The sequence below is a fragment of the Pseudonaja textilis genome, chromosome 1 (assembly GCF_049901715.1).
Source record: "Pseudonaja textilis isolate UNSWEBS1 chromosome 1, rPseTex1.2, whole genome shotgun sequence".
Taxonomy (NCBI): domain Eukaryota; kingdom Metazoa; phylum Chordata; class Lepidosauria; order Squamata; family Elapidae; genus Pseudonaja; species Pseudonaja textilis.
The window spans coordinates 315784146-315797201 of NC_141990.1; the positions used below are offsets into that span (position 1 = coordinate 315784146).

The 13056-nt window shown below is 37.5% G+C and overlaps 2 protein-coding genes across 2 annotated transcripts in view; one reads left to right on the forward strand and one right to left on the reverse strand.

The window, feature by feature from the left end:
- The window catches only part of LOC148128328 (vomeronasal type-2 receptor 26-like), a 343174-nt gene that overhangs the window by 241950 nt on the left and 88168 nt on the right, over window positions 1-13056 (reverse strand). The window lies entirely within an intron of this gene.
- LOC148128334 (vomeronasal type-2 receptor 26-like) overlaps window positions 1-13056 on the forward strand; it is a 31273-nt gene that overhangs the window by 5338 nt on the left and 12879 nt on the right. The window contains exons 2-4 of the mRNA XM_087919782.1: window positions 1097-1388; window positions 4163-4380; window positions 4865-4994. Of these exons, the coding sequence (XP_087775908.1) occupies window positions 1097-1388; window positions 4163-4380; window positions 4865-4994 (640 nt within the window). The remainder of the gene's footprint in view (window positions 1-1096; window positions 1389-4162; window positions 4381-4864; window positions 4995-13056) is intronic.

Consider the following 13056-nt stretch of genomic DNA (forward strand, 5'->3'; position numbering starts at 1 on the left):
AGAGCCTCACGTGTCTTTGTTTCCTTTATAATCACAGCCCAAACACACGTAAGAGGAAGTATCTTTGCTGTAAATTTGTTCTGTGGCCATCCAGGTGGTATAGGTGGTGTCTGATCTGCCAAACCTCTAGTGAAATTTCAAGTTCAACCTTCAAATCAGCTTCTACCTAAACTTTTATTTCTCTCCCAAGAGGGAAGTTGACAAGAATTACCAGGTAGGAATGATGCTATGGTTGATGCTGATGATCTTCTGGCTCCTGTATCCAACTACAGCAAAGAGGCTCCAAACCATGTGTGTGTTCAGGGATTATATCCCATTAGAGGAATGCTACTATAGGCCTGGTGATCATATTATTGGTGGGAGTTTGCCTTTGGGAGCTAGTTTAAATTCTACTGTCCAACACTTTAATACATCAAATCTTCTTTTAGATAATAGGTAAGTTTCACCTGGACCTTTTTCAAAAATACTTCTTCTAGTATTCTGCACTGTCTAAGTGTAATATACATCTTCTCCTTTTCTCAGTAAAATAGCCAGCTCTTAAAATAAGTCCCAATTCTGAACTTCTGAAAGCTAGGTACTTCAAAGGAATTCTTTATTGAAAGGTGTAATCCAGATACTAGCCAAAGCAGAGTCTAAGATACCCACAGACATGCAGGAACAGATAAATGAATGTGGATTTAGTCAACCAAAGAAACAACATGTTAATCCCCTCTCCTTTTTCCGGGAAAGTATCTTAGAAAAGTTTTTCAGGAAGTTCCTCTCAGAGCTGAAATTCTTCTGGTCACTTCTCCTCTTGCTATCTCTCCAAGAGGTGACAAGGTTCCAGGCATCTAGATGCAGTCATATATCGTGTGCAAATTATACAGATTCAATGCAAGGCTTAAGATATTCAGGTTACATCAAAAGGGTTACTTGTACCAACTCTCCCCATCCTTCTTCTTCCATTATAGAATGGCAGCATTCAGGTTTAGCTGAGAAAGATCCTTAAAAAAACCCAAACCCAATTTGGATGTTGCTGCACCAAACCAAACACTGAAGCAAAATCTACAAGCAAACAACCTTAGCTGTAATATTCCCTGTATTTTTCGCACTATAGACTCATCCCCAGTAACTACCAGCAGATCCTTGCACTGATGTTTGCTGTCTCCCAGGTCAATAAGGATTTTCTTCTACTCCCCAACATCACCCTTGGCTTCCACATCTATGGCTATTACCAAAGGGAGATATTTATTTCCTTAAACAGCCTCTCCATGCTCTCCTCAAAAGGCCAAGTGGTTCCAGGTTACAAATGTGGCTGGCAGGGCACTCTGTTCTCCATCATTGGTGGCCTCAATCCCAAATCCTCAAGGCAGATGGATTCAATTTTCAGCATATTTAAGGTCTCACAGGTAAGAGAGCTCTCTTGGATGCAGTATGGAGTAGACAGGGATCAGAAGGATACTCAAAAGCAGAGAGGAAGGGTTTTTGGGGGAGGAATATCATGACCATGTGAGTTAAATCTTTATTAAAAACTGGCCATCATTTTAGTGCCATTTAGTCTCTGAATCCGATTGTTAGTTTTTTTCTTTTTTCTTCCCATACCTCAACCAATAAAAATGTGTAACTGGTGATTCCTAAAGTGAACGTCAACTTTTACTTTGTTTTTGAAAAAATAATTTTATTTTCTCCAGCTCAGTGTTGGCTTTGAATTCTCTCAGGAGAGAGAAGAGTTTATCCTTCCTTCTCCCGGATTAATCCCATGGAATCTTCTCAGTATGTGTTTAGTCCAACTGCTCCTGTATTTCCAGTGGAACTGGGTTGGGCTTATGGCCCCTGAAGATGAGAGGGGAGAAAGTTTCATCTTAACTCTGACCCCAATGCTCCAGGAGAAGGAGATCTGCCTGGCTTTCTCTGAAAGGTTGAAATCACATGATTTTGAGATTATAATGAAAAAATTAGTTCTCAGTTTCAAGACTTGGTCAAAAACTGAAGTGATTCTTCTTTTTGGAACCTTTGATTTTAGTTTAAGTGTACACGCAATTTTGTTTTTCCATGTAAAATCAAGCAAGACAACATTTCAGAATGTTTGGATTTTAACCTCCCATTGGAAACTTAGTGTGGCAGAATCTGAATACTCATTGTTATTTGTAAAGTCTTTCCATGGAGTCTTTCATTTCAGAGACCACACCGGGGATGTCTCAGAATTCAATCATCTTGTTCTGTCTTTAGACCCTTTGAATCCCCAAGGAGATGTCTTTCTCCCTCTATGGTGGCAATTGGTTTTTGGATGCAAGATCCATAAATCAGGAGAGATCCCTCCAAATGGGGAAAAACTATGTACAGGAAAGGAGAATGTGCAGAATCTGCCCAATTACATTTTTGAAACCAGAATGACAGGTGAAAGTTACAATATCTACAATGCCATTTATGCTGTGGCACATGCATTACATACAATGTTTGGATCCAGAGCCCGACCAACCGTGATGAGGTTTGCAAAGAGGACCCCAAATATCCAATCATGGCAGGTAATTTCTGTGGTTTCTCAGAGAGGAAGATTTCCATATGCATTTCTTCAGTTACTGATTCAATATCTGCATGTTATCATATCAAGGCATATTAAAAGCAATTATTAGAAAAATATGAGTTAAGAATAATGTTTTGTTGGAAGAGGTTAGAGAGAGGGGGAAAAAGAAGTGAAGGTTCCTTAAAATTTTTAAAAGTATGTCTAGCTAATGTTGGAAATCTAGTCAAAAGATTGGCTTATTTTATCATGTGTGGTGGCCTTGTGATAAAATAAAAAAAATTCTGGGCAAAAATACACAGACGGCTAGAAAAGATAATAGGGAAACATGTAGATTTTATAGCTGAACTATTTTTATTAGGGATGATACCAGAAAAATTTGATCAGAAAAGTATGTATTTAGTATCACATATCTTAACCGCAGTGAGGGTTATTTTTGTGCAACATTGGAAAGATGAAGAAAAACTGAAAGAAGAAGAGATAAGAAGATACTAGACTCTGCAGGAATGGATAGACTTACATTGAAAATTAAACAGAAAGAAGACACAGAATATGATCCAACGTGGAACTTATTTTACCAGTGGTTGGAGAGTCAGAATGGAATCTGTATTGTTAAGCAAATTAAATAACCAGAAAACACATTTATTAAGCACTATGAAAAGTAATTAATAGAAAATTAATAAAAGTTTTTACAAAAATAAGAAAAAAGAAGGAAGACCTTCATAAAGTCCTGAAAGGCTTCAATGTTTACCTGGGTTTCAGGAGGTAACCATGACAGGGAGTAGAAGTCAACTGAGACCACAACAACAATCTGTCTATGTTTGAGAAAGAATCTTCAAGAAGTCAGAAGAAATCCTAGTTGGCATATTTGCAGAACAACCTCCATTTCCCTCAGCATGTAACCTGAATCCAACTTGTAGAAAGATACTCAATTCATTTTAATCCTGGTTTATGTTTCTATAGTTTAACATCCTACATGACCCTTCCCCCATTTGTTCAGCTTTATGCTTATTACACTGATCACCTTGTGTGAACGCAGCCACCTGAGCACATAAAGAAGGACTCAAAATAGTCTTAATGGGTTGTTTGTCTCAAACCCATCAGAATTTTCTGCATTACTGGATGAACATTTAACTTCTCTGAACAGTGAAGAGAAAAATCAGGGCAAGTACTTCCTTTTCCTTGACTCCATTTCATCAAACATGGTTCCTGCATTGTGCTCTGTTTGATTCTCAGATAGAAAAAATCAAAGGAATTGTACTCTGTTGCCATACAAATCATTTAATTGTTGCCACAGTGAATTTATCAGTTACAAGACCTGGGAATAAAGTAAATATTTAAAACTACATGTAATCAAATATCTCAGGAGGAAAAGCACATGATTAATTTTGGAATGTGGCACTGAAATTTTTCATATGTGCTTATTCTGATAAAGCTTTATTTGAAGAAACCATGATACAAAGGACCAATGAGAAAGATTTTTTTTGTAGTTTCAGAGTAAAAACTTGTTGTTATTCCAGATTCCTCTATTCTCCACCAAGAGAATTCTCTAGCTTTTCAGACATAAATTCATCTTCTCAAAATTGTCACCCTGTTCTAATAGAAGCCATAACCGTAGCTCTAACCAAATACTCCTATTTCTAAAGATCACATTTATTTCAGATTCTTCCCTATTTGGGCAACATGAAGTTCAACAACAGTGCTGGAGATGAAGTCTCCTTCTCAAAAGATGGACTGAGATCTGCTCGTTATGACCTTCTCAATTGGCTTTTCCTACCCAATCAATCTTTTGTCCCCATGAAAATTGGGCAAGTGAATCCTCAGGCTCCCCAGGCCAGGATTTCACCATTAAGTCTGATGGAATTGTCTGGGCCACAAAGGTGAGCTGCAAGGAAATGTTGTAAATTCTGGGAAAGATTCATTCTCTTCCTGAATGCAGAACATCCTTCTAACTCAATTGAGTCAGAAATCATGGTAGTCATTTTGCGACAAATCTGCTTTTCATGTAATGCATCTGAGGTCTGATTTGTCATTCCACAAAGGGAACAATTTCTGTTTCAAAAACAGGATGCAATTACAGCAAAAAACAGTGATTTCCATGGACCATTTCAGCTCAGTTGCATCCTCATAGTTCTTTCTTCTAGAAATGCTGTGCTTCAGTCACAAGCCTTCCTTTGCAGGATGAAACCCCAGTTCCAATCTCCAGCATCTGCTGGTGGATTGAGAGTTTCACTGGCCTGCATCCCCTAGCAGCTGTTCCTGTTTTTGATAGACAATGGTGAACAATTTGTTTAGAAGAGATTCTGACCATAGAAATAGGAATGTGGGAACCAATTAAATAATTCATTGGTATTTCTCTTTCAGACCATCCCCTTTGCCAGGTGTGGCAGAAAGCGGTGCCAAGCAGGAGAAAGGAGAAGAGTTCCTGAGGGCAAGCAAGTTTGCTGCTACCAGTGTGACGCTTGTCCAGAAGGGACCTTTTCTAATCAGACAGGTAGACCAGACTTTAAACCATAATCCTCCAGAATCAAAGGAAGACATTCATTAAATCAATCTATTTTTGTTCTTGTTTTCATTTGTGATGAGATTGATGTCCATTCATAGTGCCCTACCACAGAGGACACTTTTCCTAATCCTCAGCAATTGCTATTAGGATAGATTGAGGGCACAATTTGTGAATCCCCAATATGCATTTCGACTCTAACATCCAATTGGGAAAACCAACTTCCAGTGTTTTCCTGAGTTAGTGTGGTGTGTGATCCAAAGGTTTAATTTTTATAATTTAAAGCATGCTTCTTCCATCAGCACTATCAACCACTGAGGAAATAGACCTGCAGAGAAAAAGGAGATCCATCTTTCTATATCACTTTGATAGAGGAGGATCGAAAAAGTTTGAATGAACCAATTTGAAGTACAAAGCAGAGAGGTTAAGGCAGGGATATTATACGCAGAAATAAAATAGCATCTTTCCTGGATAACAGATCTGTCATTTTTCTCTTGGTTCCAATATAAAGTGAGAGATAAAAGAGGTAGTAATTATCCATGGAAGTGCACATTGAATGGATAGCTGGAATTGAACAAATCCTCTTCACTGGTTAATCAGTATCATCATAAATGAAGGATATGCTGTTTTAGATGCCCCATAAATTGCACAGTGGGTTCTTTATTTAATCCCTTTGTAGGTAAGTCAATAGCAGAAAGGAAATATGCATATCAAAAGACAAAGAATTTTGATTTCAGATGCAGTTCATTGTGAATCCTGCCCAGAAGACCAATTTCCCAACAAGGACAAGGACCAATGCATTGACAAGAAGATCCACTTCCTTGCTTACCAAGACACCCTGGGATACACATTAATTTTTCTTGCTCTTTTTCTATCTGGGATCACTTCTGCAGTTCTGCTGATTTTCTATAAACATCATAACACACCCATTGTCAAAGCCAACAACCGAGGTCTCAGCTACATCCTCCTAGTCTCCCTTCTGCTCTGCTTCCTCTGCTCCTTCCTCTTCATTGGTCAACCAGGGAAGCTCACCTGTCTCTTCCAACAATCTGCCTTTGCCATTCTCTTTTCTCTTGCAGTTTCCTCTGTGTTGGCAAAGACTGTCATAGTGGTTCTTGCCTTCATAGCCACCAAGCCAGGGAATAAAACAAGGAAACTCTTAGGAAAACCACTGTCCAACTCCATTATCATAGCCTGTCCCCTGGTCCAAGCCCTTCTTTGTGCCACTTGGCTTGGATCCTCTCCCCATTTCTTAATTTGGACTTCCACTCCTTGTTTGGAGAGATCATCTTGGAATGTAAGCAAGGCTCAACTGTAATGTTTTATGCTGTCCTCTCTTACCTAGGACTTTTGGCTCTTGTCAGTTTCACAGTGGCCTTTCTAGCTAGGAAATTGCCTGATAGTTTTAATGAGGCCAAGTTCATTACTTTTAGCATGCTGGTCTTTTGCAGTGTTTGGATCACCTTCCTCCCTACCTACCTGAGCACCAAAGGGAAGTCTATTGTAGCTGTGGAGATCTTCTCCATCTTGGCCTCTGGGGCTGGTCTTTGGTTTGTATCTTTCTTCCCAAATGCTATGTTATAATACTGAGGCCCCATCTTAATTGTAAAGAAAATATAGTAAGAAACAAGAATTTCTAATTAATGCTAGGATTAGCCTCATTTCTATTTATCCTTGTGGCATATTTAAAATGTGATAATATTTCTAATAAATGATGTCATGAAGGAGGAATTTGTCCATAAAAGAATTCCTTATCAAGTTCTGCAACTGCTTACAATAATATTCCTGTGATCAGTCTTTTGATTTTCATGTTTTCAAAGTGTCCTTAGTGAGGTCCAATGCCCTGTATATATGGAAACTTGTTATTAAAGATGTGTTTTTATTTCAGATATTTCTGTTTATACGGCAAAGGAAAAAGCCAAGAATTGCACACAAACTAGGACAAGATGCTAAGAAAAAGTGTGTGTGTGTGTGTGTGTGGGGGTTACCTGACCTGAAATTGTATTTTGAGCCATATTGTGTTGCCTGGTTAAAACCTCCAGAATAAGAGACTACCTGAATTAGAAGGCCATGAAATAAGGTTTGGATGGCACAGTTATTTATGGCATGAATATAGTTAAAGATGATTTTAATAATCACTTTGCTAAAAGTGCAATACTAAGAGTTTGGAATAAATATAAAAGAAAGTTCTGTACAAAGTTGCCTCTTTGGATGTCCCCACCCACTCAAGGAGATTTAAAAAAAAGAATTGGTAGTGAAGCCAGACAGATGGACGTATGGTAACATATTATCTTTCAACTCTGGTGAAGTTACATTAAAGTTGAGCGAAGAATTTGAATTAGGTAGTTATGCTTGGCATTGCTTTACAGATCAACAACTGAAAGAACTCTTTAAATTGGATAAAAAAGAGTTGTGGGTTTGATTTTGCTAAAAATGAATTGGAAATCTTACTGCCTGGTAGTGATGATGGGTTTTCTGCTAAAATAAAGCAAGATCATACACACATGTGAAAGTAAATCAGGAACCCTGTAACTGTGGAGTCTGTCTGGCAAGAACAAATAATTCTAATCCACAGGAAATATGCATGTGTAAATCTTGTAACAATCCTGGCTAATTAGAATGCTGATAAAAGTAACATGAGTTAGACAACTGGTAGACCTCAGCTAATAGTTAGGAATAGAGATAGCCTGCAGCAAATCAAATGTGTATTAGATAACTCCTAGGCCAGTCATTAGCTAAGACTTGGGAATAGGGACAGCTAGAGACCAATGGAACAAATTGTAGAATTATTACTAATTCTAGTAAATTAGATGATATTTCTTATTATCTCGCTTTGCCCCACCTTCTCTTGTAGTGAAAATGTATAAAAGTTACTCTATCCTTTGTTCTTGGCTCTTGGCATTTTGACCAGGAGCCCCTTTCCTTGAATAAAAAGCAATCCAATAAAAATCAATCAGAAAACCTGCACCTTGTGTCTGGCGTCCATCATTGGCTTCAGCACCAGGCTCAGAGCCAAATTGGGGAGAACAGGGTCAATATTTCTAAGATTTATAAAATGTTATTGAAATTGAATTTGGAAAGGGAACATGTAAAACCTTGTGTGATTCACTGAACAAGGAATTTTCGATATAATGTGATTCTTAAACAATGGAAGAATATGTGGTTGAAAGGTTTTGAATTTACACTAAACTATAATTTAAAAGAAAACTTTTATAAAATAATGTATTACTGGTATTTAACACCGGATAAATTATCTAGAGTGTATAAGGGTATTTCAAATGAATCAAAGAAAGAAGGAACTTTTTACCATTTATGGTGGACATGTGATAAAACAAAGAAATTTTGGAGTAAGATATTATAATACAGAAAATTCTTAAAACAAAAATAAAAATGAAACCAGAAACTTTTCTTTTGGGTTTGGAAACTTGGAGAAAAAATTTGGAACTTTTATCTCATATATATTGACACACAAAAATAGAAGGACATTTTGATTCCCATTATATGAATGGCTATAGAAGCTGATGAAGTTGGCAGAAATGGCTAAGTCAACTGTTTTGGTTATAGGAAAGAATAGAAGTACTTTTGTTTCCACATGGAGACTACTTGTGATCTTGAAGTGGAAAAAATTGAAACTTTAATTTTGGGTTTTTTCAATGAGATTGATATGTTTTTATAGAAATGGCTAATTTATATTACTACTATTACTACTCACTACATCTCCCTGTGTGCACTCATTCTCCTAAAGGGGATTTACCTTAACAAAGGCCCTTTCCTTCCCCATAGACCACGCCATTCATGTTTATCCCTTATTCTCTCCTCCCTGCAAGCCCTCGGATGAAGAGGGGATGGTCCTGGTTCTTCCTCTGACTGCTCAGCTGGCCTGTTTCCTTCCCCAGTTTCCTCCACAACTTCCAGAGCCACATTTCCACTCCCTGTCAGCTGTTCCTCCTCTCCCTCAAAGTCAGAGTCCAACAGGGCCATGACAGAAACCCTATGGATCAAAATTTTTCTTCAGGTTGTCTGTGCAGCTGCCTCTGCTTCTATATCTTTCTTCCCAATGGCAGGAGAAGAAAGAAGTGCTGACCAGGGAGCGAGTCATGTGAGTTGACATGTGATAAAGCAAAGACATTTTGGAGCATGATTCATATTAAATACAGAAAATGGAACAAGAAACTTTTCTTTTGGGTTTAATGGAAGCGGACTTTGAGAAAAAACTTGGAACTTGGATCTTATATATACAGCAGCAAGACTCTTATACACACAAAAATAGAAGGATATTTTGATTCCCACTACGGATGAATGGCTACAGAACTTGATAAATTTGGCAGAAATGGCTAAATCAACTATTCTGATTAAAGGAAAGAATTGAAGTACTTTTGTTTCCATATGGAGACTACTTGTGAGCTTGAAGTGGGAAAAATTGAAACTGTGATTTTGGGTTTTATCAATGAGATTGATATGTTTTTAAAGAAATGGCTAATTTATATTATTATGGGAAAACAAAAAGTTGTGGTTTGACGTCAATGCTTTATTTTATTGCAACAGGGGGAGATGGAAGACAATGTTTCTTCTTTGCTTTTCCCCAATTTCTCTCCCCCTTCCTCCCTACTGTGTTTTCTATTTACTTTTGTATTTTGTATTTCATTTTATGATCTAATAAAAAATGTTAAACTGGAAAAAACCATGTGTTTATTATTTTGAGGAGGAAATTTTCTAATTTTGTTCCTTATTTTATTTAGTTTATTTTTAAGGTAGTGTTTTAAAGGATTGGGTTCAATATCAGTATTTATCTGCAGCCCTGATTGTTAGGAATCTGCCCACCAATTAGTTAAGTGGCAATATATAAGCCAACAATGTATGATTGTAGCATGAAGACAAAGTCCTGTGTTGATTTGTACTATATTCCGATTGGTTGGTTGTGTAGCAAATTTCCCTAAGAGGGAGCTAGAGATCATAGCTTACTCTCTCTGACATTCTGTATCTCTGACATTCTGCCTCTCTGACATTCTGTATCTCTGACATTCTGTATCTCTGACATTCTGTTGCTATCTAAGGTTCTCTGTTGTGCTTATATTTGGATAAATTTGTTTACTGTAAATGACAAAGGCAACCGGTAAGAAGACTTTGTAATTGGATATTCTTTGGACTGTTAAACGTATATGACCTGGACTATTTATTGGACTGTGCTATTTCTTAAACTAAACTTTAACACAATTAAATGTATCTGTGTGTGGCTGGATAATTATTCATAACTATCCTCAAAAACTTTTCCATGTGCATATCCTTGTTTCTCAAGGGTTATTCTGTACATAACATAACACTGATCATCTTCCTGAAGGACTGTCAAGGCCAATAAGAGAGCCAATACTTTTGGAAAACAGGGTTGAGGTAGGTGATGACAAGGCTCAGCCCGATATAAGGAACAAATGCTCCATTCATCTTAAGTCTCCAAGAAATCTAAGTTCAGGCCACCTTGAATTCTGCTGACTCTTATTTACTGCCAAATTTGCTTTCACTGCTAGTAGACCAGATTTTTCTGGAGATCATTGGTATACAATAACCCTATATTCATTTGGGTCACCTGATTTCCAGCATTTGACAGTTGATGACTTTAAAGACTACCAAGAAACCACGTTGAGCTGGAATGGATGCAACTGCCCTCATTCTGCTTCTTCCTAAGTTCATCTAAATGTGCAACCAATACCATTTCCACCCAACACCCAATCCTGAAATGTCACTGAAAGGAAGATTCATCCAGTGTCCACCAAAATAGTCCAGTATGTTGTGGTCCAGCCATTGTTCCTTGAGCAGGAGTCAAACTGAGTCCTCTTTTAGAGGTAGGAGAACAATCCTATCTCTCAAGGATGATTCATGCTGGCTTCCTCTCAACTTTATTTATTTATTTTATTTATTTATTTTGTCAAGCATGTATTAGATAACAGGTACAAGTATAAACATGAGTAAAAATATATGAAATGGCTAGGAATAAAAAGGGGACATTAGGACGGGGACAGTAAGAACGTTGGTGTACTTATGCACACCCACTTTCAGACCACTTAGGAAAGAAGTGAGGTCAACAGTAGACAGTCTAAAGTTTTTGTGGTTTGGGGAAGAAACCATAAAGTCTGGTAGAGTATTCCAGGCATTGACCACTCTGTTACTGAAGTCGTATTTCCTGCAAATAAATTTGATGCAATTTACCTTGAGAAGGGAGGGAGCGGGAGGAAGGAAGGAAGGAAGGAAGGAAGGAAGGAAGGAAGGAAGGAAGGAAGGAAGGAAGGAAGGAAGGAAGGAAGGAAGGAAAAGAATTCCCATTCCTAAGAGGCCTGTAAGGGATTTGCAAGAGCACACCATCATCCCTACCTTCCCTGTCCCACCTCCCCATTCATCTGTGCCTGCTTCCTGCATTCCCACTCATGCCTACTCCTGTGCACATTATCCTGTAAGTGATTGGAAAACCAAATCAAGAAAATAAAATAAATAATTTTTTGATAATTGGTCTAGCAAATGTTTTGTATACTCTAGTTAGTAGTGCAATACTACCAGAGAAAAAGCTACAATTATTTATTTTTTATTTATCTATTTTGACTTAATCACTTACAAAACAATAGGTATAAGTATATTTATTCCACCAGATAAAGACTGAATGCACCAATTATCACATTAAACAAGAGGAAAACCTTCTCTGCACGAATTCTACCTGTGCTTTCTACAATTCTGTAAACAACAAAATAAAAGACTCAAGGTCCATCCCACCCCTGAAAGGACTGAATGGGAAAGATTGCAATGATGACACCATTAAAGCCAACATCTTTAACACATTCTTTGGCTCAATATCTGTAAACAGCAATGGATCATGCCTAGTATTTCCTAGCTGAACCACAGATAACTACAACGATCTAATACATATCGATTTTACAGAAGACAATTTTGTAAAAGCACCTCACAATCTAAAACCCTCTCTATCTATTGAGGGTACAGAATATGTTCCTACTTCTTAAAAAAGCTATCCACTGCCATAGCAGAATCTCTAGGCATAATCTTTGAAAAATCTTTCAGGACCAGCTCCTTTCCTAACTTATGGTCACAAGCCACAGCCATCCCCATCTTCAAAAAGGCAGACCCCAGCCTAGCTGAAAATTACAGACCAATCTCCTAATGCTGCATCACCTGTAAAGTCATGGAATCAATTATTAATCATCATTATCTTCCACTTAGAGACAATCAACCTACTCTCTAATAAACAATTTAGTTTCAGAAAAAAACTATCCTGTAATCTGCAACTCTTACACTCCAAAAACATATGGACTACACAACTCGATCAGGGCAAAAAAAATACACTGAATCTATATAGACTTCTGTAAAGCCTTTGATTCAGTGGTACACAACAAAATACTCCTAAAATTAAAATCTTATTCTATCTCTGGACAACTGCATAACTGGATAGAAGCATTCCTGTCAAACAGACAACAAATGGTCAAAATTGGGAGTGTCCTGTCAAATTCTATACCTGTCGATATTCGTGTCCCCCAAGGCAGTGTTCGAGGACCAACTCTATTCATACTCTACACAAATGACCTCTGTGATCATATTAAGAGCAACTGTGTTCTCTTTGCTGATGATGTAAAGCTATTCAATACCACAGAGAATACTGCTACCCTTCAAAAAGACCTTGACTATGTATCAGAATGGTCAAACAAATGGCAAATTCAAATCTCAACAAATAAATGCTCTGTCCTACATATTGGCAAAAAAAAAAAAAAAATCAGAAAATAAAATACAGGCTGAATAGTCAAGGCCTTGTTGATGATCCAAACTCTGTCAAGGATCTTGGAGTACTCATCTCAAGTGACCCAAGTGCTAGAGCCCACTGTAACTACATAGCCAAAAAGGCATTAAGAGTTGTTAACCTAATCCTATGTAGCTTTTTCTCTGGTAATATCACACTACTAACTAGACCATACAAAATATTTACAAGACCAATACTTGAATACAGCTCATCAGTCTGGAACCCACATTGTGTATCTGATATTAGCACAGTTGAGAAAGTCCA